A 27,346-nucleotide genomic window follows, 5' to 3' on the forward strand; every position below is an offset into this window, starting at 1 on the left:
CAAACTTCAAGGTCCTTCCAGGTTGTTACTGCTTTGGCAGGACGACCGAACACTGCACTGTTGTCTGAAATACACAAAGTAGATGAATGCTTCCTCTGCCAATGCAGAGCAGAATTACTTTTCAACGTAAAGGCAGACTACATAGCTTCCATTTGGATTACAAACAGGTGTAACTTTTCCATGTGCACAGTAACTCCAACTTCCTCAAACACCACAAAAGTTCAAAGAATTATACGGAAAGCATATCCTTCAACAGTTCAACAACCTGTCATTACAACATTTTAATCCTATGTAATGGGATTATTGGTATTGAGAACAACAATCTCTATCAGGGTTCAATGGCAAGGTCTTGGTAGCAGGGGGGCTGCACTGTTGGCTTCTGTGAGGAGCTGCTAGAAGCCTCCCCTGTGTCTGACAGAGCCAATGCCAGCTGGCTCCAAGACAGACCTGCTGTTGGCCAAGGCCGAGCCCATCAGCAATGGTGGTAGTGCCTCTGGCAGAACAGAGTTAAGAAAGGGTAAAAAAACGGCACAGCAATTGCAGCCAGAGAGAGGAGTGAGAATACATGAGAGCAATAACCCTGCAGACACCAAGGTCAGTGAAGAGGGAGGGGGAGGAGGTGCTCGAGGCACCAGGGCAGAGATTCCTCTGCAGACTGTGGTGAAGACCATGGTGAGGCAGGTTGTGCCCTTGCAGCCCACAGAGCTCCACAGGGGAGCACGTGGGTGCCCGAAGGAGGCTGTGACCCCGCGGGAAGCCCATACTGGAGCAGGTTCCTGGCAGGACCTGTGGCCCCGTGGAGAGAGGAGCCCCGGCTGGAGCAGGTTTGCTGGCAGGGCTTGTGACCCCGCAGGGGACCCAGGCTGGAGCAGTCTGTTCCTGAAGGACGGCAGCCCAGGGAAGGGATCCAGGCTGGAGCAGTTCGTGAAGAACTGCAGCCTGTGGGAAGGACTCACGTTGGAGAAGCTCGTGGAGGACTGTCTCCTCCCCTCAAGGAAGGAGCGGCAGAGACAACATGTGATGAACTGACCGCAACCCCCATGGCCTGTCCCCCTGCACTGCTGGGGGGAGGAGGTAGAGAAAATTGGGAGTGAATTTGAGGGAGGGATGGGGGGAGGTGTTTTAAGATTTGGTTTAGTTCTCATTATCCTACTCTGATTTGATTGTCAATAAAGTAAATTAATTTCCCCAAGCTGAGTCAGTTTTGCCCGTGACGGTAGCTGGTGAGTGATCTCTCCCTGTCCTTATCTCAACGCATGAGCTTTTCATCATATTTTTCTCTCTCCTGCACAACTGAGGAGGGGGAGTGATAGAGAGGCCTTGGTAGGAATCTGGAATCTAGCCAAGGTCATCCCACCACACAATCATACTGCAGCAACGCTAAATTAAGGATTTCAGGCTCATACGCTATAAATGAAAAACTGTGCAGCTTGCTTTTCATTTTTAAGGCTAGTATACTGCCTTATATGCATCACATTCATAGAAAGCTCTTTACAATATAATCAGAATGCTCTGAAAATGAAGTTCCTTAAAAAAAGTGATTTCTATATGTTTCTTCATCAACTTTGAAGAACAGCTATCAAGAACAGAAACCTTTCTCTAAAGGTGCACTGATTGAAAGAAAGACTCCCATGTTATGCAGGGACAGGCAACTTTGACATCACCCACATTCAAGGCTGAGAAACACTTAATCTCAGCTTTCTTGAGAGGTCCTTAGCCTGCAAGGATGACAGGATGTAGACCAAATGCAAGTGCAATTGAAGTGAAGCCTTGGTGAATTTTCCACCGTCACCTTATTCACCTGAACCCATTCACTCTAGTCACATAAGTATGTTCACGGATTTCATCAAGGTATTTTTTCAGGAAGAAAATTACTCAAGAATATATAGAAGGTCAGAGCTCTACATACATAAATTATGAATGTCAGTTTCAGTTTGTGATAGACTAGAAAAAAAGACTGTAAAATGTTAACCTTTATGCCCTTCAACTTGTTAGCTACCAAACATTTTAAAGTCCAAGTATGTCAGTGATGAAGTGTGCTGGAACACACCTTCAGATATCTTACCCAATCTAAACTATTGCACAGTATTCACTTACCACAGCTCTCTTATCGAAGTACATTATTCCTTGTATCGGAGGTCTGAGAAATATAATTTCACATACAATAGTACAGAAGTTCAAAAAAAGCAGGTGGTAGCAGCAGGTCTCCTCACAGAGTCCAGAGTATCTGAGGAGCACTCACAGAAGCTCCAACACCTTACCACAAGCTGATTTTCTTACACCCATGTTGTAAGAAAAATCAGTTCTAACATGACATACCTTTTACCATCCCAGTACAGATTCTCTCCCAAATCCTCATGGGGTTGAACCTTACTGTAATAAAGGTATAGAGCTCAATTCCCAGTTGTTATAGATTAAAATTCTCTTCAACAAGACAGTTATTCCTCTCTCACCAATACTCTTCCTAACAAAGATATTGGTTCCCTTTTGAAATTGTCTGCTATCATTGATTCATTTACTTCATTCAGCAATGAGCCCACGTTTTACTCGACCAGCTTTTGATACCAATGCAGTGACTGAAGTTCCTGTTTCCTTTCATGTCCCTTCCAAGTGTCAGCTACAGACCAGCTTTGGTTTTCCTGAAACCAGCCCCACATACCTGCTATTGCTTCTGGATTCCTTCTTTGTAGTTTGTCCCTGCTTCCAAACCTTGAATTCTGCATTTTCACTCTGGAGCTCTGTTTCCTGTTTAGCCAAGTCAGTCTCCTGATTGGTCTTTCTGTGGGTCAATCCTGTCCTTGGAGAATGCTACCCTTAAAGACCTGCCAGCTTTCTGGAGCTGTTGTTCCTTCAGAGCTGACTCCCATGAGATGATACCTAGTAGTTTACTGGTTAAACTCAAGTATGCTCACCTGAACTCCAGCATCTGTACTCTTCTACTTGCCTTCTTGCTCCCCACAGGGTGCTAAACATCACTATTCCATGAGCATTACAGCAACAATGATTATCAGTGATTATCATCTCACTAAACAACTCTTTTCAGTGAACAGAAGATCCAGCTGTACATCACCCATGGTTGACCCACCCTACCCTGAAATTTCCCTGACACCAGCCAGAAATCACTTGGGTCATTGTGATCAATAGCATCATCTGTATTTTTGCTGATCCATGGCATAAATACAATGTGGCCATACCCTGTTCTGAAAGAGTAAGGGCTTTGTACCCTGGCCACACCTCAGAATGACAGGCTGTAGGAAGATGCTGTGTCTGCAGAAAAGTTTGCTCCAAACTTTTTTTCAAGCTCATGTAACTTGAGCCTGGAAAACGTTCTCTTTTTACAGCAACAGAGCCAAGAAATGCTGGTCTAATGACATCTTAGGCAGTTAAAAAATAGTAACTTTCCAACTATGCTTAAACTCATTGGCTTATCACAGATGAAAAGACACACGAAAAGGAATGGATGGCCTATCCTTTAGCAAAAAAACAGCCTTTGGACATTTTTGCTTCAATACTCCAGGGTTTCCTAAAGATTACTGTGAGGTTCAGAGGTGATACCACTGCATAGGTGTGGGTGGGCAAGGAGGTGGGATGCATACGTCCATGGGAGGAGACAGATAAATGCAGCTGGGCAAAGGGACTGGCCGCATATTTTGTCCTGCCTGATGAAGTTCCTCCAGTCACAGCAGCAGATTACAGAGCTCAGAAAGGAAAAGTTGTGTCCATGTAGAGTTTTATGGTGTCACATGCTTCCCCAAACACTAGAAACACACACTGGCAAATTCCCATTTGAGATTCCCAGCTGTGGCCTGGAGGTAGGCTGGCATGGCTCTACACTGTCATTGATCGCAGAGCACTAGCTGCAGTCTTGCTCAGCTCCCTCCTGGTCTGCATTCCTCACCACATTAACACAGTACATGCAAGAAGCACTGCCTTCAAGGTCTAGGAAAAGGTTCCTCTGAAAAAGTTCAGTTCAAAAAACCCCATCATCTGACCTTCAAAATTCCCAGAGTAAAATATATACAAGAACACTTCACATCTACAAAGCGAACAGGAACAGTTTTTTAAAACTCTTTATGGTTCAACTACACACTTTTACAGAGGCATATACACACCTACCCCCGTTGCTGTATTGCATAATTGCCTCTCTCCTTATTCACTAACACAGAAGCCTAAGACCAATCCTTCATCTACTTTACCACCATTTAATGCCTCAAACAGAAAGATTTTTAGCCTTTCCTGTTCTTCCTAAGTAAAATTAGAGGAAGCCTCCAAAGCCTCAGACTTTCCTGTCATTTTTCCAGAGTACTTGGTCGTGTTAAATAAGAAACAACTGTGACTCCTACTCTCCTGACATAAATTCTCAAGCCTCACTGCTGATACCTAGATCCTGCTTCCAGGTCTTTGAATGCCTTCAGAACAACTCCCTTTCTCAGTACATTATCACTCAAACCAAGCCACGATGAGCAAAGACCATAAATACATAAGAATTGCCAAGTCAAAGTGCAACTATGTCATATTCTTCACTGTTACCAGGCAGCAGCAGATGCTTAAGAGAAAGAAGCTACACTAAAATGGACTGACCCTTTCTCTGGTGCATCGTATTTTCTTCTTTCAGCAAATAGTAGTTCAGGGACTGAGCTGGAGGAAGCACTTAAATCAGTGTTTTGAACAGCTGACAGTGAACTGAAAGAAGGGTTAGCATTCATTGAAGGGGAACCTTGCAAACCTAGTGACAACTCTTTCCAGTCACCTACTTTTTCACTCCCAATGAAGAATCAAGACAATCATGCAAGGGAAAGCAACAGGACACTGCTTACTGAAGTACACCTGCCAGACTGGGAGGCAGATCCCTCAGTACCTAAGGGAAGTATGACCAAAGCAGCTGAGGAATATCTAGCACATGTTTTAGATTATTTGTTTAAACTCTGGGTTTTTTTGTATAGCCAGGCATCTTCATTAAACAAAAAGTGTGTGTCCCAGTCCCCTGAAAATGTCTTCTGTGAATTAGAGGGGAGAAGGAATACTGATTCTGTTGTATTCCGTTATCCATCTGTCCTGGTTTTTGGCTGAGGCAGTTAGTTTTCCTTCCAGTAGCTGATACAGTGCTGTGTTTTGGATTTAGTATGAGAATGTTGGTAATTGGTTTTAGTTGTTGCTATGTAGTGCTTATACTCAGTCAAGACCTTTTCAGCTTCCCATGCTCTGCCAGTGGGTAGACGCACAAGAAGCTGGGAGGTGGCACAGCCAGGATGGCTGACCCAAGCTGGCCAAAGGGGTATTCCCCACCATCTAGCATCACACTCTGTATGTAAAACTGGAGTTGGCTGGGCGTTGGGAATTGCTGCTTGGGGATGGGCTATTGATCACCAGGTGGCAAGTGTTGCATTGTGCATCACTTGTTTTTGTATATTCCTTTATCAGTAACATTAATAGCTTTATTATTACTTCCTTTCTTTGCTGCCCTATTAAACTGTTTTTATCTCAACCCATGAGTTTTTATCTCTGATTCTCTCCCCCATTCTACCTGGGGGGTGAGCGAGTGGCTGTGTAGTGCTTAGTTGCCTGCTGGGGCTAAACCATGACACCAGTCATGACACAACTTCCTAAAGACTGCAAAGGGTAAAGGGAAAAGTCTCATAAATGTGTAGAGGGGACATTTAAATAGCTGTTTCAGATAACTGAGTGAGAAAGAGTCATAACCATAATCCAAGGGCTCCTAATAAAAAGTAAGGCTTCTAGTGAAGAATCAGCAAAAGAGTTGTTTCAGGGATTTGGGTTGGACCTCCATGAACCTGATGTCGTCAAGTATGCTTAAATGTGTCTGGGGTGAATTTTGCGTAATGGTTCTTTCCTTTAGGACACTGACTAAACTAGAGATGAGAGTCAGTGACAAGAGAACCATACTGGAAAGAAAACTGAAAATTTGATCCCAATTAGAAGACATGGAAGATTTCTAGAGCACGTACAGATAGCTGAACTTCAGGGACACACTTTCAGGTATATGAAGACATGACTTATGTCTGTGTTCATCTTTCTTATCCACTCAAATTTCAATTGACACAGTGGTTTTCAGAAAAGAGCAACAAAGAACCTAAGAGAGGAGAGAGTTACCAGAGACCGGACTCTCTCAAAAGTTTTCTGAACAGGCTTCCTCCTTTTCAGACTGCTGCTGCTTCTGCTTCCACTAACAGAGATCCTTGTGGCCCACTTCTGTCTGCTCTCTGCCTTTCACATTCCAATTATATGGTAAACCCCAGTTGCTCTTGCGCTTCATGCTTGTGTACTCTTGGAAGTGGCTATTTGTCACAAAAAGCTTGTCAAGAAGTTGGGTAGACATCCAAACTATTTTAACATTGTTCTTTCCCTCTACACTATAGCCAGAAGTGAATCTCAAACATGCCTGTGAATTAGAGATGATGTAAAACATGTAAACAAACTCGTCTAAGAAAAATCCTGCCTAAAAAATCCCTCACCAATGTATTTTGAAATGTTGTTTTTTCTTTCATGCACTGTGGATCTGAAACTGGTGGGAGAACACAGTTCTAACAATTTCAGACTGGTTATTACCCGTACCTTATAACAGACTTCTCTCCTGCTACATATTAAAGAGCACAATGTCTTTGGTTTGGTTCAGTCGTCTCTGCTTGTCTCTCCATTGTTCTAAGTTAAAGCTGAGTAGAGCTACAGGTTTTTCATTTGGATACTCACATAGATTTCTATCTTATCTGTGCTATGAAGGATAACAGTTCATCAAATATATCTACATGTCAAATTTTTTACCTTTTGTAACACTTCTTGTAAAACTGAAGCTAGATCTTTGCAATAAAGCTGGTAACAGTCTTAATGAATTTGTTTGCCCATCTTGAATGGATTTCGTTTGTTGAAGCATCTACTCTAAAAAGTTATGAAAGCAGAGACATCTTGAAACACATACCTGTATTATGTGCCTATATGCATATACTGTTCCCAGTACTCATCAACCTCATGTGTCTACTTACTTTCAGGGTGTGCATGGTGTCAGTCCATTCCATGGAACCTATCTGAGGTATAGCAGTAAGGAGTATGCTAGTAGCCTTATTTGCATTCCCTTTCAGCGTCTTTAAAACTTTGTCCACTGAAACCTAGAAATACAATAAAACCGAGTAGTGTCTCTCAATTTTGATGGCACACATTTTAAATACTCAAATAAATTAATGTAATTAATACACCCCTAAGTGAAAAGGTGAAGCCTTAAAATGCTACTATCACTTTAGCCAGTAAAAACTTCTTTCCTCTGTGGGTGTATGTCTGATTGTATTTTACAGAAATAAGATAAATAAAGCAGATAAATAATTTTGCACAGAGCTGCAAAGAAAAAACACCAGACCAATTGCAGGTCATACACAGAGCTCATGAGATTCATACACACAGACCCCCTGGTTCAGACAAGAGGAGACAAAAGGTTTGCTAGTAGTGACGCAGGTTTATGAAAATGAATGGGGTAGCAACAATTTATTTTGTTCTTACTTTCACAATCGTTCATTCAGAATAACTCAGTGATACTGATGTCAGTAAGAACAGATTTAGTTCAGTATGTGACCTCTTATCAAAACCTACAGGTTCTCATCCAGATTCTTCAGGACAAGACCCAGAGGAAAAAAAGTTTCACTCACTGCTTCTTCATGTTCCTTCCAGCAGTCGTAATCTGTTGCCATGGCAATACTAGCATAACTCATTCCAGCTTCTTTTGCAAGAATCACTTCAGGCACTGTGGTCATGTTGATAACATCAGCTCCCCAACCGCGAAACATCAAGCTTTCTGCTCGAGAACTGAAACGCGGGCCCTCTATTGTGATCATTGTCCCCTTGGAATGACACTGGAGCCCAATCTTCTTGGCAGTCTCAATAAGAACCTGCAAAACATGCCAATATGAGGAAAAGAAAAAAACTCCCCTGGTGCAATGCTTTTGCATCCCATCAAAAAACCTACATACAAATGAAATTAGCTTTATACAAAGCAGTCATCTTCATATGGCTACAGCTGTCCAAAACCACAGATCAGTTTCAGTTTCCTCATGCAGCAAGAGAAATTATTAGTCCTACTGACAGGAATGATCTTGAACTCATGTGATTTTGTTAGTATCCGTTGGGTTACTGTTTTCAATGCAGACAAAGAAGACTGAAAAACAGAAAAATTTTGCATGATATTTAGGCTGTGCTTACACTGGGAACAGAATGGTGAAAACAATTTGCTGCAGACTAGATTACCGCTATGCGATAGTGAGAACAGTAATAGGAAATTACTATTCCTATAGTGTGAGAACAGTAATAGGAGATTTACTTTTTAATAAAAAAAGTATTTCTTTTTAATGGGAAAAAGTAAAACTTTTCGAGCATATACTTCAAAGAGTACCCTGGGACTCTGTAGAGAAATTATTACCACATTCTCCCATGCCAGTGACTGAGCTGTACACTTTACATATACTATGTACTTCACGTCAGTCTTTACAGTTCCAGCTAGGACCTTGTATATGGCAGAATTATCAGGACTTTCTCTCTTGGTAAATGGCCTAACACTAGTGGATATAGTAGGAACAGCAGTGTACCAGCATGTGTAAATAGGACTAGGACACCCGTAACTGTCATGAGTAGGAAGGGGAATGTAACTACGATGACATCTTTTTAAAATGACCATCAACAGAAAAGAAAAGCCTGAAAAGAAGTATAAAAGCAGCATGAAAAATTGTGGCAGGACAGGGGAGACCTTCATCACACAGCAGCAGCAAAAACCTAGTCTGACACCACTAGAAGCTGTCTTCTCAGCATCATGACCTTCACACAGGCCAGGTGCAGCAGCCTCCCTGGAAAATGCAATGAGAAGCCTGCACTCCAGCTGGCTGGTCGACCTGCCATACATGGCTGCAACAAGCAGCGATACCTCGAGTGTGCTGTATGACCTTGTGGGGTGTCTCCTCGCTGGCATGCGGATCAGTGGATTGTATGGAGCAGCACAACTACATGTAAAGCTAGAGTACCCACATCTCCCACTGCAGATGTGTGTAAACAAGTAAACCTGCACTCCCAGAAAAGGGTGGATGTACATGTAACCCACATGTGCTGGGGAGGGCATTTGTGCATGCAGCTGTGTGAATATGCATGAAAGCAGAGCTTCTGGGAATTAGCCACAGAAGGACACTTAGAAACTTGTAAGTGTTTATTAACATGCCACAAGTTAATCTAATAGTAATCAGACCTAATATTGTGGTTTATTGCCAATACTCATTCTGAATGTATGATTCACTGATTGACAATTAATTACACACTGTTAATAAATCAAGAGACAACTTCAATTGTGATTTGACTTAAGCTTTAAGTTGAGTGGTATTTCCCTGAAACTCTTTACAAAGTTCCAACTTTAGTCCCTATCAGTGAGCCCAAATTTCTGAAAGGAGTAATAACCAAAGCAGCCTACATTATTCAAATGTTTGCAGTTGGAGACAAGCTAAGGTCCTTTCAGATTCTCATTTAATTTACAGTGCATAAACCAAATAAAACAGTATTTTCATGTGTTTGCACAAATGCAATTTAATATAAAGTTTTCAGACTTTTTAGGCAAAATTCCTTAATTAGTCTATTACATTAATAGTTTTGGCTTTATTATTATTGCATTCATCTGTGAAATTCCCTTGAATTAGGATAAACTGGGCTGAAATGATCCAGCAGTTTTCAGGGATAGTTCCAGGAAAAAAGTTTAAACCACTTTTATCTGGTATTTTCAAATGAAGTGAAAGTATCCCTTTTCAGCCTTGCTAAGAGCTCAAAACCACATGTTCTTTAAAACATCTGTTAGGCTGATTAGAGCACACAGGCTAATGAGATAATAATCACATGTGAGACTGGGAAGTACCTAAATGTTTTTTCTTTTTGAAAAGGAGCATTTCTCTGTTGGCTTTTCAAAAAAATGTATTACCCAGAGAACACTGTCTCTAGCTACTTAACGATCCAATGAAAACCAGCCTTGCTGTACGTTTCCTCCAACCTCAGGAAATGGCTTATGCATATCTACTTACCTTTTTTAAAAAATAAGAAAGAGACACAGTGTAAAGTACTGCCAATCACTTCAGTAATAACATTGGTTTTAATCCCTTTCAGAAAGCGTACTGTTAGCTCTCAATAAACTTTTTCTATTTGTTGTGACATGATATCATGCTCAAAGTCAGTGAGCAACTTACAACTCTCATCAAAGCAAGTTTAATCTTTGGTAAGAGCATGTGGCTAGGCTCTTGTTGCATGAAAAATGCAAATATTTTGCATAATCTGCTGCTCAATGGAAGAAGGGCAAAAGCATGCATGTGTGTAATATGCAGTGGTTTGTTTCCTCACGAGGTTTAAAAAGTTTTTACTTCATTGCAAAACACCCTGATTCTCAGTGCAGTGAAACACTGTAACAATGCTGTGGGCCTGCTAATGGCTATCTGGAAACCACACTGTGTCTGGCCAATTAACAAGAACAGTCTAGAATGACGCTGAAGTGAGCTGGTGACAAGAGCAGAATAGCTCAGCAGTACAAACATTTGTGCATGCTCTGGGTACAGATTGGGCCACCTGCTTCACAACTCAGCTTTGTCCTGCTCCCTGTAGTAACTGACTGGACAGAGAGCAAGTCTCTTAGATGGGTATGATTGATTCTGCAAGCGTTCCTGTGCCCCTGCAGAATATATCTCCTTGCAGCTTCTGATCAGAGCATTACACAACAGCACAAAATACGCAGTTCAATCTTCGCCTTATCATTTCCTCAGGTCTAAGAATATGCTAAGGTGGCATACTTAATCACAGATACACTCCTCCCAGAAGCTTATAAAGGTGCTGAAAAACAGAGCAGTGTTTCATGCTGGGTAGTCTAAGTATTTTTTAATCCTGAAAATCTTGACGTGACAAAACTAAGAGCAACAGTTAGGAATAAAAGGCTACTGTAATTCGGCTTGTTTCTATGTTTAACATCCTTTAAACTAAGTCTTGACCTTCCACCAGCACCCTCTGCTACAACGCACAAAAGCAATATTGTAATTTCTGTGAATGCTAAAGTACTATTTATTTAATTCTTTGTATTAAGTATGTAGAATGCCTCTCCCATAGGTGCAGTTTAATTCAGAATAAAAAGAAGCTAATTCCTCATTCTATCTTCCTGTTTTGTCCACTTTGTTGCTCTCTTGGCTTGTTACCTGATAAATAAAGATCTTTTGCCCTGTTATTAAGACACTGGGGGAATCTAGGTTGCCAGCTGACATCCTCTGCATACCTCTCTTAAGAAGACAGCTCCTATAGACACAAGATCTTTTACTTCCCATGCATCCCAAATGTTACATTTTTCCTTAAAACCATGGCATATGTGAGGAACAGGAATAATGAGGTGCAGATTGCCTCTGTATTCTAAGAAAGCATAATTAGACAACTATATAATGATTAAGTGCCACAAAAATAACATTTATAAATACTATTACAGAATTCACTAACCTCTCTGGTTTTGGTGCAGAATGGCTCTGCCATTGGAATATGACATACTCCTGAAAGAGTGGAATGCTGCCCATCGTATAAAGTACAATGTCTTTTAGTTGTCCTAGAAAAGCAGAAAATGTGCTTAGAGAGAAGAACAGGGAGAAAACATAAGAGAAAGCAAGAAATTTACACAAATCCAAAACCACAGCATTCTTGTGAAGGAACAAAAATATCAGTATGATATTAATGACCACCTGTAATCCTGTTTTGCCTCTGTACAAACCTTTCGGAATCAAGCTCAACAGCATAAACTGTTACTACAGTAGTGCACTGTCAATTAGTTAGAGAAAATCTATTGTTAACAAGATGCTGAAATGCTGATTTGTTCCTAAATGACATTAACAGCCACATTATGCTGTGATTCTACCCAAAAGAATTCAGCTAAATTTAATAGGCAGCTAAGTAACCTCTGAAAAGAAGAGTACAGTAAGCTTTCAGGAAGGGAAGGAATCAAGTCTGAATTACCACAAAGCTAGTCAAAATAGAGCTTGTTCATATCATTGCATTCCTACATGGAAAGAATAGGACTTCATAGGAACAGCTCCCTGAACAAGACAGGTGTGAATTCAACCAGAAAAACCCTGGAACAAGATGTCTTCATATTCTCAGAAAGACTAAACACATGCGTTGGCAGCTTGCAGGTAGAAGAATCCTTTTTCTCCCTTCTTTAAATTGACAAACTGTTTGCTTGCATGGAAATGGTGAAACATGCTGCAGAAATTACCATCCAGCATGTCATTTTGACAACTACTGGAACTGTTACCTGCTATCACTTTACCTTCAAATGCACTGCCTCCAGTTAATTCAGCCAACTGGATGGCGAAAACCCTCTGGAACAAAATTCTTTGAGACACTCCCTTCTTCCCCACAGTGTGTCACATATCGTACTTTGTAGAAGAAAAGGAAGGCAACAGCCAAATTCAATCCACAGTTAAAATAAAAAAATTCTGCTGGTAATAGTGCTCACAACAGTTCCCCATCCAAGTCACCAGCAAGTATTTAAAAGAAGGTTTTAAACACAAGTGACATGTTAGAGTAGTTTGAAGAAAAAAAAAAAGCAAAACAAAAAATGACCAATAGGGTAGTCTTAAGGATAAGGTTATAAAATAGGAAAAAGAGATCAGCAAATTAAAAACATATGTGAAATGGGATACAGCTGTTAAAATCAGTTAAAACACTAATATTAATTTTTCCCTTATGTGATACTGAAGAGCTGCAAACAGAATGTGTCTGATTTTACACACTTTTTTTCAGTGTCTGCTAATGAATCATTTAGAATTGGAGGAAATGGAAAAAGTCATAATTCATTTCCTGCATTATAGTATTTCAGATGCTGCTAGTCAGGCCCTTTCACTCAGAAAAGCCCTGAGGAAAGATCACATATGCACAAATATTAATCTTTGACTTTCAGATACCATGTTCTATGGCCAGAGTGGCCACATCACCAATGGGTCTAATAAAGAAATCCAACTATGTTTAGCACCCTACATACAAATTGCAGGGGAAAAAGTAACAACAGTAAGACCTATGACTACTCTGAGCAACGGACCATGTGTTTGCACTCAGAGTGCCACAACTTCTCTTCTGCATGGAAGGCTGCAACCCTGCGAAGGCCACAGCTATTCAATATGGGGCCAGCTGATGTCACAGAATCACAGAATCGTAGGTGTTGGAAGGGACCTCTGAAGATCATCTGGTCCAATCCCCCTGCCAAGGCAGGATCACCCAGTGCAGGTTGCACCGGAACGCGTCCAGTTGGGTTTTGAAGGTCTCCAGAGAAGGAGACTCCACAACCTCTCTGGGCAGCCTGTTCCAGTGCTCTGTCACCCTCGCAGTAAAGAAGTTTTTCCTCATGCTGAGGTGGAATTTCCTGTGCTGCAGTTTGTGCCCGTTGCCCCTCATCCTATCACTGGGCACTACTGAAAAGAGGCTGGCTCCGTCCTCCTGACAGCCACTCTTCAGATATTTGTAGACAAGGTCGCTTCTCAGCCTTCTCTTCTCCAGACTAAACAGCCCCAGGTCTCCGAGCTTTTCCTCATACGAGAGAGGTTCCAGTCCCTTAATCATCTTCGTAGCCCTCCGTTGGACTCTCTCCAAAAGTTCCCAGTCTCCCTGATGTGTCTGTAAGTTGCTAGGCTTAGGGTGAAAATAAAGGCAGATTTGAACCAATCTCTTACTCTTCATATCTATGAAGTAATGGCTGTCACAGACGAATGCCTTTTAGCCTCTCTTCCTTTCCTGTAGCCCTGCTACTTAAGTCCAGAGTTGGCCATCCTGATCTGTCCCACTCACCCACCTGCAAGGTACAGGGCATATAATTTTCACCACTTCAATACCATATTTTCACTGCTTCAATACCATTTCTTTGTATTCCTTGTAGAGAGAATGAAGGTTACAGAATCACAGATGCTCTCCTTGCCTTACTCTCACAAAGACCAAGAGCCAGAAAGCAAAGGGCAGAATCTGCCTAAGGCTTCTCTCATTACAGGAGTTTCAAGACCTTCCCCATGTACCCTGAGTGACTCCTTATGGAGCCAGCAGGAAACAAGAAATAAGGAACTGAACAGCCACTCTTCAAAGACAATACGCTCCTTAGATCTCACAGTTTTAAATGTGGAAAAGTCTGCATGTTCTTCATCAGGAGAGCCTGCTTAACAACAGAGCATGAATGTCATACAACGGCCTGATTGCTTGCATTAAAATAGGAGGAAGTCACCCAGTGCCTGCCTAGAAACTATCCGCACTACTCGTAGTAGAAGCACACAATCCAGAAGGATCAAGCATAACACAAAGGGAAAGTACAGAGATGCTCCCAGTGGGGGAGATCAGAAGCAGCACCTCAAAGCATTGGACTGATAACTACAGGCAAGCAGCTAAGAGCTGGGGCTGCATAGCTCCTGCTGGCCATCTGATCTGTGTAGGGCTCTATGGAGAACCCCCACCAGACCCTAATGCTGTTTCTGTGCCAACAGTGGATGGTGGTACAGGAAAAGGGAATTCTTTCCCTGGGAAAGGGGCTTGTATGATTTTGTGCAAACCACTTGTGTACTAAGCTCAAGGAGACAGCAGTACTCATAGTGCACGCAAACCCTTGCACTGTTGCATCACCTTGCCATGGCTGCCTTGCCCTTACTGCTTTTTCAAATTCAAAGCTGTACGTACTGTAATTTTGAAGGTATCCCCAGAGTTTGTATTCCCCACCCTGCAGCAACAGCCACACTTTTAATCAGAAAGTAAAGTGGCTTTTGCCCTTCATTTTGATTTTATCACAGTAACACAAGATTTTCTGGCAATGCTGACTATGACTGATGCTAGGAAGCAAAACGCAACTCAAATAAGTGAACAAACCAATAATTTCCAACTGTGACAAACAGTACTCTACCACTGGCATCATCACCTTCCCCTTTCTTCCAGCAGCGTTGAATTATCAACAAGCTATTAGTAATTGAAGAACAAAATGAAAATTCACACTGGCATCTGCTGTATAAAAGCAGTCTCAGCATGCTCTGCCTCTTCAGAGACAGTGAAAAAAAATTTCTCCCATGAAAAATTTTAGAGTGTAACAATACTGTAATAACTGTAGTGGTATATGTGACACAAAGAATTCAAACAATAAAGTTGGCAGCTGTTACAGGAGTTCTTTTACAAAGCTATTTTCTGCATCTTCCTGACTGGGCTGAGTCATCTAAGTAAGTAGTTACCTTCTTACTCTTCTTTTCCTAGCAAACATCAGCAGCAAACCAAAGTATTAAAAAGCCCCTAATCAGTCTGGTCTAGCCAGTTGACTAACAGCACTATAATAAAGTAACAGGAGCCAAAGGCATAAAAAAAAACCTCTTCCAGATTTTTTTTAGGCACTTGTTTCAAAGAAGAGAACAATTGTTCTAGCCCATAAAAGTAACCTGTTGTTACTTTTGGATTTGGAGGTAGGGAGAACACCATGTAAATACTTATTGAACAAAATGTATCTTTTATTGTTTAAACACACACACTAACAGATAAGTGTGAAGAGAGCAGAGACTCACATGTGAAATCAAACACCAGGAGTGCTAATGATCTGCAGAATTAAGCTCTCCAAAGTGTTTCTCAAAAATACACCTATTCAGTGTTCCTCACTGTAAGTCAAACCTATGCCCTAAACTAGGCAGTCGTACACAACTCCATATATTGAGATCCTGTCATTAATGCCACAGTGTGCATGCCCAAGGGGAGCAAACTACAACTGCTGCCTACAGCTTTCTGGTCAATTCTAGCTCTTCTCCCATTCCCATTCATTATTCCTTCTTCTTGTTTCATACCTGGAAAGAGAATAATGTGCTCCCTGTTAAGAAATAGAGCCCAGATACCAAAAGGTACCTGGACATCTAGAAGGCCCTGGTTTTAATGGCAGCTTGAGTAAATCCTTCCCCCCTAGACCCAAGCCTGTTTCCTATCTAGTGCCTGGCATGGGTTAATCACTATATAGAAGCCAGAGTACCGTTCAAGAAAAACAACTAACTGCTTTTGCAGGTTTAACCAGTACCTTCTTTCCAAGACTGCTCACACAGTTTGTTTGCAGGACCCTGTCCTTTCTTGAGAAGGTATTTCAGAAAAACTGCATCTTTTCAGACTTTGGTGGACAATTAATTTATTTTGTCCCATGAAAGTATCTTCCCGTCAGCAGCATTGTTTTCATAATGATTTATGATACATAATGCAATCACTCTTTACAGATGATACTCCTCTGTGAAGGGCAAAAATGCAGACCCTACCAGCAGTCTAACACGCAAGATCATCAGGGGAAAAGACTTATCACAGAAATTAAATTGTCAAATGAAACAGACTATTATGACTTGTCAGTTTTCTGAATTAAAGGGCAACCTAGTAGTGATTTTTAAATTCATATTACGTATTGTTTTCCACACTGAAACATTCTCACATGCTTTTCTAAGAAGCTTCTTTGTGGCCTGAAGCCATGAAACAAGTCCCCACAAGTTCCCACTCTTCTACATTGAAATGAAAACTTTCTTGCCGGAATAAAACACTGCTCATCTATGAGCTACACCATTACTGCTGGTGACAATCTGAACAAACTCTAAATGAAGACATAGATCACAGAATCACAGAATGGTTGAGATTAGATCCTGGCTGCCCAGGACCATGTTCAGGAGGCTTTTGAATATCTCCATGGATGGAGACTCCACCACCTCTCTTGGGCAATCTGTGCCAGTGCTCAGTCACCCTCGAAGTAAAAAAGTTGTTTCATTTTGTGCCCACTGCCTCTTGCCCTGTCACTGGGCACCACTGAAAAGAGCCTGGCTCTGTATTCTTTGCACCTCCCTTCAGGTATTTATATACATTGATGAGATCCCCCTTGAGTCTTCTCTTCTCCAGGCTCAACAGTCCCAGCTCTCTCAGCCTTTCCTCATAAGAGAAATGCTCCACTCCCTTCTGCATCTTTATGGGACTTTGCTGGACTCTGTCCAGTATGTCCATGTCCCTCTTGCACTGAGGAGCCCAGCACTGGATGCAGTATTCCAGGTGTGGCCTCACCAGTGCTGCTAGAGGGGAAGAAGGATCACCTCCCTAGACCTGCTGGCAATACCCCTAGTAATGCAGCCCAAGATACTATTTGCTGCCTTTGCTGCAATGTAAATGATCCCTGTCCTTTCACTTATCTTCACATCAGATAAATATACTGATTTGTTCTATAATCTTTTTTTTCCCCTTCTTGAAAGGGAATGGTCTTAAAACCTAAACTTAACCAAGCTGATTATTTCCTTTCCGGCTCAGAAGTTATAAAGCAGACTGGCAAGTGCTGGCAAACTTAAAGCTGTGGGAGATTAGGTAACTTCAAAATGAATTGTGAATTTTGATAACAACATTTTGGATGCAGAATGGTCTCAGATTTTGTATCTGTGTTCATTTCCTGGCTCTCTTAATGTCTTTCTGCCTGACCTCCTCAAGAGTTAGTTTCTCCATACTTCCATGTTATCCATGGCAGATAACAACTGCAATCATTCCAACTGTTTCTTCTTTAGAACTGCAGGCTCTCTGGGCTACTTCTTCTCACGCGTGCCAATCACAGCTCAGCACAGTTAAGCTCTCCTCACCTGCCTATGAGTCTGCTAGATGATAATGCTGTCAAAATAACTGGTGCTTTACCTACAATCATGCAAACCGTCTACCCAAGTATGTTTAATATCTCTCCTACATTAATCAATATCAATACTAAAATTACTAATTTCCAAGTACTACTGGCAGAATGATTATGATTTAATCTGCATAAACAAAATAATCAGCCTAAATACTTTTAGACTTGAAAAAAGGAGAAAAAGAGGCCATTGTCAGCAATATAGCTGCTCTCCACCCATAAATCAAATCTAGTATAACAGGAAGCAGTGTCTATGGGGCTTGTTCCTGCAGGGTACTTAGTCATTTAGATACACTGTACTTAAAACGTACTCTCTTACAAGAAAAAGAGTTTCAGTTACTGACTCCTTTTGTGTGTTTAAGTCAAAACTTGAGTAGCACTGCAGAGAGCAAATCTGGGTATACAATGTTCAGTTGGCAATGAAATATTGCCAGCAGTCCCACAAAAGCACAAAGAAGCTGCATAACCATTCCAAACACTTGAAATTGTGTGGCACACTCAAAGATGACTCCAGATGTAGTACGCCTACAAGTACTAATAAGAAGTTTACCTCTTAAAACGTGCAACTATGTTTTTGAAATATTTGGTGTCGTTGTTGATCTTTAAATGTAGCTTCCCCCACACCCACTATGTTTACTTAAATTTTTCTAAACATCATATAATCAAGGAGGGGAGGACTGACTGAAGTACATAGACTTTGGAAAAAATTTACTTCCTTACTATTCTTAGCAAATAAAGAATTTTAGCATCTAGTCTTGTTTTAAAACAACCTCCTCTCTTTTCCCGCTGTGTTGCATTTGGTCTCTTTTCTGTAGAGCCTCAGTACTACTGCATATAGTTTCCTACTTGGATCCTACTATGCTGTCCTGATTTTGGCTGGGATACAGTCAATTTTCTGCATAGTAGCTGGTATAGTACTGTGTTTTGGATTTAGCATGAGAATAATGTTGATAACACACTGATGTTTTAGTTGTTGGTAAGTAGTGCTTACACTTTTCGGCTCCTCATACCCTGCCAGCAAGAAGCTGGGAGGGGGCACAGCCAGGACAGCTGACCCAAACTGGCCCAAGGGCTATTCCATACCATATGACATCATGCCTGATCAGTATATAAACTGAGGGAGTTGGCTGGGCATCACTCAGGGGGTGGTGAGCAATTGTATTATGCATCACTTATTTTGTATATTCTTTTAGAATTACTACTGTTTTCTCTTCTACTGCTGTCCTATTAAACTGCTTTTATCTCAACCCATGAGTTTTACCTTTTTTTTTCTCAATTCTCCCCCGCATCCTACTGGGGGTGGGGAGCGAGTGAGCATCTGCGTGGTGCTTAGCTGTTGGCTGGGTTTAAATGATGACATATGCTTCCTTGCACCTCTTCATGTCATTTCAGATTCTTCTTAAAACTTAGAATTGGCCTGTGCTCTTATCCATGCTCCTCCCCCACATCTAAGAATAGGAGATCTCTTCAGAAGACTCTTCCTGAGGAGCTATACTTTAGTTCCTTCAAGGCCATTCTTCAAAGCCTAGTATGTCTTCTATGTTAGAGCAGAACTTCTTTTAATCTCATTCCTGTTTTAGCATGAGAATAATGTTGATAACACACTGATGTTTTAGTTGTTGGTAAGTAGTGCTTACACTTTTCGGCTCCTCATACCCTGCCAGCAAGAAGCTGGGAGGGGGCACAGCCAGGACAGCTGACCCAAACTGGCCCAAGGGCTATTCCATACCATATGACATCATGCCTGATCAGTATATAAACTGAGGGAGTTGGCTGGGCATCACTCAGGGGGTGGTGAGCAATTGTATTATGCATCACTTATTTTGTATATTCTTTTAGAATTACTACTGTTTTCTCTTCTACTGCTGTCCTATTAAACTGCTTTTATCTCAACCCATGAGTTTTACCTTTTTTTTTCTCAATTCTCCCCCGCATCCTACTGGGGGTGGGGAGCGAGTGAGCATCTGCGTGGTGCTTAGCTGTTGGCTGGGTTTAAATGATGACATATGCTTCCTTGCACCTCTTCATGTCATTTCAGATTCTTCTTAAAACTTAGAATTGGCCTGTGCTCTTATCCATGCTCCTCCCCCACATCTAAGAATAGGAGATCTCTTCAGAAGACTCTTCCTGAGGAGCTATACTTTAGTTCCTTCAAGGCCATTCTTCAAAGCCTAGTATGTCTTCTATGTTAGAGCAGAACTTCTTTTAATCTCATTCCTGTTTCCTATCATGTATTCTTTTATGAATCTCACACTTTTGCCGTAAGAACTGAGGCTACCACTTTATTCCACAAAAACTTAACATTAACATGTTATTATATGGTTTAGCCCCACTTGTCCCCTTTTTCCTCCCCCAAAATGAAGAACACAATTAAAACCAAATGTTACTCACCTGTCAATGAACTGGTCAATTATGACAAGATCACCAGGTTGTATTTCCTCCCGCAATGAACCACAGGCAGTAGTCACTAATACGTGCGAACAATTTTCTTCTTTTAATGCCCAGATATTGGCACGGTAATTGACGTTTGATGGCATAATGGTATGATGTCTTCCATGTCTGCAAAGACGCATGTTGCAAGAGAGTACCATAAATGAGACTGAAATTGCCTTCTTGCTCCCAGGTAAAGAGAATCCAGGAAATCTAATTTCCCTAACAACATTGGGAGTGGAACTGATCATTTCAGCTACTTCCATTGTAGCTTCTTTTCCTAACTGTATCAAGGTTTTCTCAGTATTTCATTTAAGAAGTATTGGTATAGTTTTCTTTTTAAATGAAAAATTTTTAAGTTTGAGACTGTAATGAAAAGAATCTTGAAAATACAATCCAAATATACTTTAGCAGCTTCAAGAGTACAAAAAGCATTTTTCTCTGAATTTTCTAAGTCAGTTCCATAGATTCTGAAAACCCAGGTGTAGCAAATATTATCTTCCATACACTACAACAAATTTGTAAGATTTTTTATATACCTCTACAAATTTTCTGCTCAGAAGCACTGTTTGTATTCTCCCACCCAGATAAGTGCGGTATATCACAGGAAATTAGAAACAAAAAACTCACACTGTTTTTAATCTGTCACCTTCCCAAAGAAAACAGCAGAATCATCACATTTTTGTTTTTGCTCTTAAAATGATCTGGCGGCTTTCATAAATTAGAATAATGACTTCACACTGTTGCAGTATATTTTTTCACCAAGACAGGAAATACTTAGTCTTATAAGCACAAGCTTTTGTGTTATCTCTGTCATTGCTATAGAAGTACATCACTCTCATAATGATTACACACATTTGACAATTATTTTCAACCATCTAAGATGAAAGGAGGAACTTAACTTCCCAAGTGATTCTTTCAGAGAGACCAAAAATTCTTAAGAGTTTGATCATTGGGAATTGGAAGTTGCACACAACATGACCGAGCACTGTCAGGCAGGATTCCCATGTTGTCGTTAGCATTTCTGATATACTACTAGGCATGTAAATTTATTGTTTAATATTGCAGTTTTGTCATAATCCTCTTCTAGAATATACATGCCTTTTTTTTTTTTTTTTTTAAAATCTGGCATTCATGAGCAACTCTTACTTTTCCCAAAACACAAAGTGAAGTTCCAGGTACCTTAGCCCCAAAAGTAAACTCATGAGGGTCATATGTGAATGGTCATAAATCCCAGTGAGGATGTAAATCACAGCTGAGTTGTTCAGCTGTCTGTAGCCCAAGGCCTACTTTGACACAGAACTGCTATGAGATCTTGGCTTGGCACTTCATTTGAGAAAATGAGAAAAATGTTGCCCAGGTGTAATAAAATACATGAGCAAAGTCCATGCAAGATAAGAAAAGCAGAATCACAGACAGAAGTGTAGTTGCAGAGATGGTAACCGTCAGCAGCTTAATGGAAAAATACTGGCATGAAAAGAATTGGGGCCATGACTGCACCGCTGGTAACAGTGCACTTGTAATTGCCCTGGCCAGCCTCGCCCTGGGCCTCCACCCAAACACCAGGTGCCAGTGAGCCTAGGTGTTCCCGCCTCCAAGCTCAGGCCCCAGCCTTCACTCCTGGCCTGAGCTATGTCACAGGTGTGCCTGTCCCCAGCCTGCCTCCTGGGTGGCCTTCAAAGCTATGCTGTAGTTTGTTTCCAGACCTGTTTTCTGGATGGACTTTGGACACATGCTGCAGCCTTGTCTCCAACCCTGTCTCTGGCCCCATCTCCTATTGCTCCTGCCTAGACTCCCTGGATGGATCCTGGCCTTGATTCATCACCTCCACTTGTCTGGGGCTGCTGATGGACCCTGTTGTCAGCACCTGGCTCTGCCCATGCTGTCCAGATGCTGAGAACTGTGTTCGTATTTTTAGGTTTAATCTAGTAGCATATTGGTCCTAGATATCCACAATTACAGTAGTGTGAAATTTGCATGCACTCATCTACAGATCCTGCTTCCAGATCCAGCTCTTCTGAGTATGCTAAGAGATGCCTAAATAAAAATGACCCAGGGAGGGAGAACTACAGGAGATGCAGCCTCCTAAGCAATAAAGGTAACAGCCAGAAGACTCACTAATGAAAGGGAGTGATTGGAAGAGTCTACAGTGGTACCAGAGATACAGTTCATCTGGAACTGTATTCCAGTTTCACAAAGGAAATTTGGAAACACAGGGAGCAGACGGATTACTGAGGTTATCAGGCACTACCTACCTAGCACCAGAGCAGGCAGTCTTGCAGGCTGCCGCTCTTACTCAGGCAGCACCTGGCACTGGATTTCTCTTTCCTAACCTAGATGGTATTTCTAATACTCTCAGTCCTTGCTTCAAGAAAAAACCCTTCTGCTGGACTTTGCTAGCAAGCACACAGAGCAAGATGAAGTCTGAGTAAAAATTCAGTTCACCTAATGTAAAAAGAAAAAATGTTGGAGAAAACTTTAAGATGTAGAATACAAAACCCTTTAAAAATGCTCACTTACCTTGCCAACAGCACACAGTCCACATTTTTTATCTTTCCCAATATCAAAGCATCTGATGGCTGCAAAACAAGCAAAAAAGAACAAGTTAGTGCCTGACAACCACGTTAGAAACCTTAACTGCTACTTAAAAATAAGCAGGATAGTTATGAAAGGAAAAACTGATTACCACTGTAGTCTCACATTTTCTTCAGCTCAGCTCTGTAATTTGATATGGATCATTAGTAAAACAGTCTGGAACAGGAAGATCAAACTTGACATCAGAAGGATTATCGCAATTTTTTTGTGTTCATACTAAAAGTAATATCGCAATTCCTTACTTTAGGGCTTGAAATAGTAATACTTTCAAATGCTCTGAGACAGCATTTCAAACAGTGCTACACAAACATGAAAAAAGCAGCATGTACATGTTGCCTTTAAATTGGTTAGCATGTCTCATTCTCTCCTGTAAACTTCAGCCGCTTTCTGTCAAACAGGTGCCATTCCCTACTAAAAGTCCCTCCCAACAGAAATCACATTAATTCTGTCCATTTCCATAACACTCCCCATTCTCTTCACTCTCCTCTTTCTACTAGCGCCCCTTAGCTCCCACTAGGGGTGTGAGGAGTTCTAGATTCCTCCAATCCACCCTTTGCTCTCCCCCAGCTTCCTGATAAACTCCCTCTTTCCTGCTGCTGGGAGTCCTGCTTTTGGGAAGCAAACTGTGATATGGCAGAGAACTTACGGTACACCAGTGGCAGAAGCAGTGCTGTATTTGGTCAGCCTTGGGACCAGGCGACAGCATGCGCTCTCCTTGCACAGCTATACAACGAGAATGTGCACTTCTAACCAACCAACCAACCAGCCAGGAAGCTAGAGCATTTTGTTTTTAGCTGCCCAGCTGGGACACGTGCCCTGCCTTGGCGACGGTCATATTGCCCACGTGGGGCAGACCCCAAGTTATCAACTTGTATCAACTACAAATTAACCGCTCTGTGGGTTGGTTTCTGCTCCTGGGCTATATGCATCAGGGATCTGAAATACACAATGCTTCTAGCCTTCCATTTTTAAAAAAAATGTAGAGGCCTTTGTTCAATTAATGCTAAACTGCATTTGTGCTGAACCACAGTACAGCTGGGTGTGCCGCTTCTCCTGCCCAATTCAGAACTGCATGCATGTCACTCCTTTTATTGCGGTGTAGAAGAAACTGTAAACAAGCTGAAAGCTGCCCTGTGCCAATCTCTCCTTCCATGCCCAGGGATTTAAAGCTGAAATAGCTACTAAAAAAGTTGTGATTTATTTACTCATCACAAGTTTGCAAGTGTCTGGAAGGACTGACACATACGTATTTTGAAATGTTCTGTTGCCTGCTATTTGATATAATTTTATTTGTATTTTAATGCTAGCTACAGGATTTCAATTAGCATTTAGTTTTACAACTGCTAATTCTACTATACACTCAAAATTTGCAGATGTCCAGAACAAAGTAATATGCAAGTCCACATAGAAATTAGTATCTCTAAAATGCAGGTAATAAACCCACCACTTTCTACTCCTATTGCACAGCTCTTTTTGGTCATTTTGAATGTGAAATCTCTTCAAAGCACCATCATTTACTCAATCATCTAGATTTAAATTCTGCCAAACACAGATTTACCACTTTTTTTATATAAAGGGAATGTTCCAGAAAATTTATTTTTAGAACTGTTGTGTATTCTGACTTCTTTTTAAAAATCTCCATTTAATATTAACCTATTGACATTTAAACGTTTAATTTATTTACCTTACTTTACGTATACTCTTCTGAACCAGACACAGCTTTCAGAGTGAAATTTCACACAGGATGAAAGCCTTGCTGTCTAGTTGCCAAGGCATTTTGATGTTGCAACATTCTATACCAATGAAGGTTCACAGTAATTAGCATTTGGGGTTTTGTTTTGTGGGTTTGTTTTGTTTAGAGGGCACACATTTGCTGTGTGAAGTAATAAGCATGCAACTTAGCTCACAGCAGGATACAAAAATACTCTTAAAAAATAATGAGAACTTCATCCAAAATTCTTTGCCTCCTATCAAAATGAGAAATAAAGATCAGTAAATTGAAGACTGGACCCTTTGCTTTACAGGTGACAGACTCAAGTTTATTCATTCAGGACATCTTCCAGGTGACTGCCTGAATACCTTTCTTGCACACAACTGCTAGAAACATGGCAGAGAAAAATAAAGATTTGGAACAAAGAACGCGCTGCTGAACAATGAACTGACAGTTTAAGAATTTGCAGATGCAGCACCCTGGGTCATTAAGAGAGGAAATAGGGATAAATCAGTGTGTGTAAAGTTACAAGGAAGTGAAAGATACAGAAATTTCAAACTATGTGTTAACCACGTAACAGAGCCAGTGTAAGTATCTGTTCCGCTCTCTCTTCTCCCACAAGTTCTTTCCAGTGCTATACCTCTCTAGCCTTAGACCTCAGTTGTAGTCTGGAGTTTTGAAATGCTGATAAAATAATAAAAACTTCCAATGGAACAACCTGAATGTAAAGCTCTAATACAGCATTTTGTAAGGCAGGATTTAATAAAAGGCCCAATAAAAAGATCTCAAACATTAATAATTCATGCATGTATTTAACTACTTCCCCCTTCCACAAAATCCAAGTCAGAAATATATTACTCAGTGTTGCAAAACATAAAAGGAAGCAAAGAACCCTGGGCAGTTAACCCTAAATTATGACAGTAACAAATAACTGAAATAAATCCCCTTTTTCTGCAACATAAATATGCAAAAAGTGTTGTTCAACTGGTGCTTATAGAATTCATTTTTTCCTTGGTCTCACCTCAGAAGCAAGCTGGAACAGAAAACAGAATGAACAAGCAAAATAAAAATCTAAGGAAAACTTGAGATGGAAAGTTATCTCAAAGGTTCCCCAGGCCTTCACTTAACATGTCACCTAGTTTATGTACATTTGGGGAGGCAGAAAAGGAGCTTAAGTGTCACGTCACACAGTCTGATTTTCCTGATGCAAACATACAAAGCTCATTTGCAAGGTGGAAACCACCTCGGTTTGTTTGCCAGATACACCTATGACGAAAAAAAGAGGGAGGCACCTAAAATAATTTTATAGAACAGGAAGGTATTTTGCCAATTTGAGGAAAGGTGATCCAGAACCAGGTTCTGTCATCCAGAAAGTAAAACAATCTAACTGAAAGTATATTCTGAACAAAGTTTTATTAGTAACTTCAAAACTCAATGATGAAGATAAATACTGTTACAAGCAATTTTCTTACCTTATAAGAGAACAGTATTGTCCATATCTGGAGATGGAATGCCAAAAGGTTTTAGGGTATTTTCTACAGAATACCAAATTTTTGATGCAATGAAAATGATGGAAGTAGACAAGGGAGAAAAGAAGACTGGAATATTAACAGCTGTAAGTGTATTTATTTAAAAAAAAAAAAAGTACTACATTTTCACTAGTATTACTAATCTAACTTGAAAGATCATGGGACTCCCAATGCCAATATAGGGAGCTGCAAAAAGTCTCATACTAGTTCCCTTTAAGCTTTTCCATAGTTGACCTGAAAACAATATCCCCACATTCCCTAATGATGTAAGGTTGTTATTAAATGATTCTTACGATCAGAGAAGGCCAAAGCAGAAGATATTTCAAGGACTCTATATGAAAAAAAAAAAAAAGTATGCTATTGTTCTGCTCCTAAAAGCAAAGAAACTGCATTAATGAAATGTCTGTTTTGCTGTTGTCAAATGTCAAAGGTGCCAAGGAATGTCACCACCAGAAAGGTTTTCAGCTAAAAGTCTTTTGGCTACGTACTTGCCACGAAAATGAAGAATTAAAAAACAAAATTTAAGGAAAGTAGAATTGAACTTTGCATTTTTACAGGATAGTTAAAAAAAATGTATGTCCATTTCATTCTATGCCTTGCATTTCCCTTTTGGCATTCAGATATTCATTTTCATTCTTCCTAGTTTTGCTTGAACTAAATAGACTCTCTCATCCTTTGTCTTGCCTTTTCCTACTATAAATACTTTGGTGCAGAAATTGTCCTTCACAACACACTCAGCACTGTGGATTTAGCAACACCCCTAGCCTCCACTCCCTTTTGCTGAGGAAAAGTGATGAAGCAATGTGAAGGAGAGTTGGTCAAGAACACCTGTGCCACAAATACAATTTCAGAGCTTATAAGCATGACTGTAAGGAAAGCATTGGCATGGAAAGCATAATTCTGTGGTTACAGTGAAAATGGGGGCCCATATGCCTGAAAAGACAGTTTTCTGCAATTCAGAAAGGTTCCTGGAGCAATCTGACATATACTGCAGGTCACACAACAGCACAGATTTGAAAGAGAGGGTTTATCCCTCTTGACTCCAAATTCAGGACAGAGTTTGTACATTCACCCAATCTACAAATGATAAGAAGTATAGTCTCCTTTGCACATAATCTTTGTAACACCTTGTTTCTACAAAGTAAGAATCACACAATACATAGCAACTAAAAGGAAAAAAAAAAAGTATCTCCTTTTATGCATTCATTTAACAATCTGAAAATTCTTAAAGCATACAAACATCTTTAAAAACATTAAAGAGTTTCAGTAATAACAACAAAAAAAAAAAAGGTTATACAGACCTTGCCGTAAGGAGTATCAACATATTTTTCTGTTCTTCCTTCTAAGATATCCGGATCATCCAGGCCAGTTCCACCAATAATTCCGATCTTACACAGAAAAGTACTTATTAGT

The 27,346-nt window shown here is 40.7% G+C and overlaps 1 protein-coding gene across 1 annotated transcript; it reads right to left on the minus strand.

Moving 5' to 3' along the window:
* MTAP (methylthioadenosine phosphorylase) lies at positions 1 to 27,346 on the minus strand (the record flags this gene model as incomplete). The annotated part of the gene is made up of 7 exons (XM_010283428.1): positions 1 to 64; positions 6,999 to 7,121; positions 7,653 to 7,892; positions 11,494 to 11,596; positions 20,060 to 20,227; positions 22,619 to 22,677; positions 27,235 to 27,346. Coding segments are annotated over 7 exons (844 nt in total), but the record flags the coding sequence as incomplete, so codon positions are not given.

Source organism: Phaethon lepturus, unplaced genomic scaffold (assembly GCF_000687285.1).
Source record: "Phaethon lepturus isolate BGI_N335 unplaced genomic scaffold, ASM68728v1 scaffold13630, whole genome shotgun sequence".
Lineage (NCBI taxonomy): Eukaryota > Metazoa > Chordata > Aves > Phaethontiformes > Phaethontidae > Phaethon > Phaethon lepturus.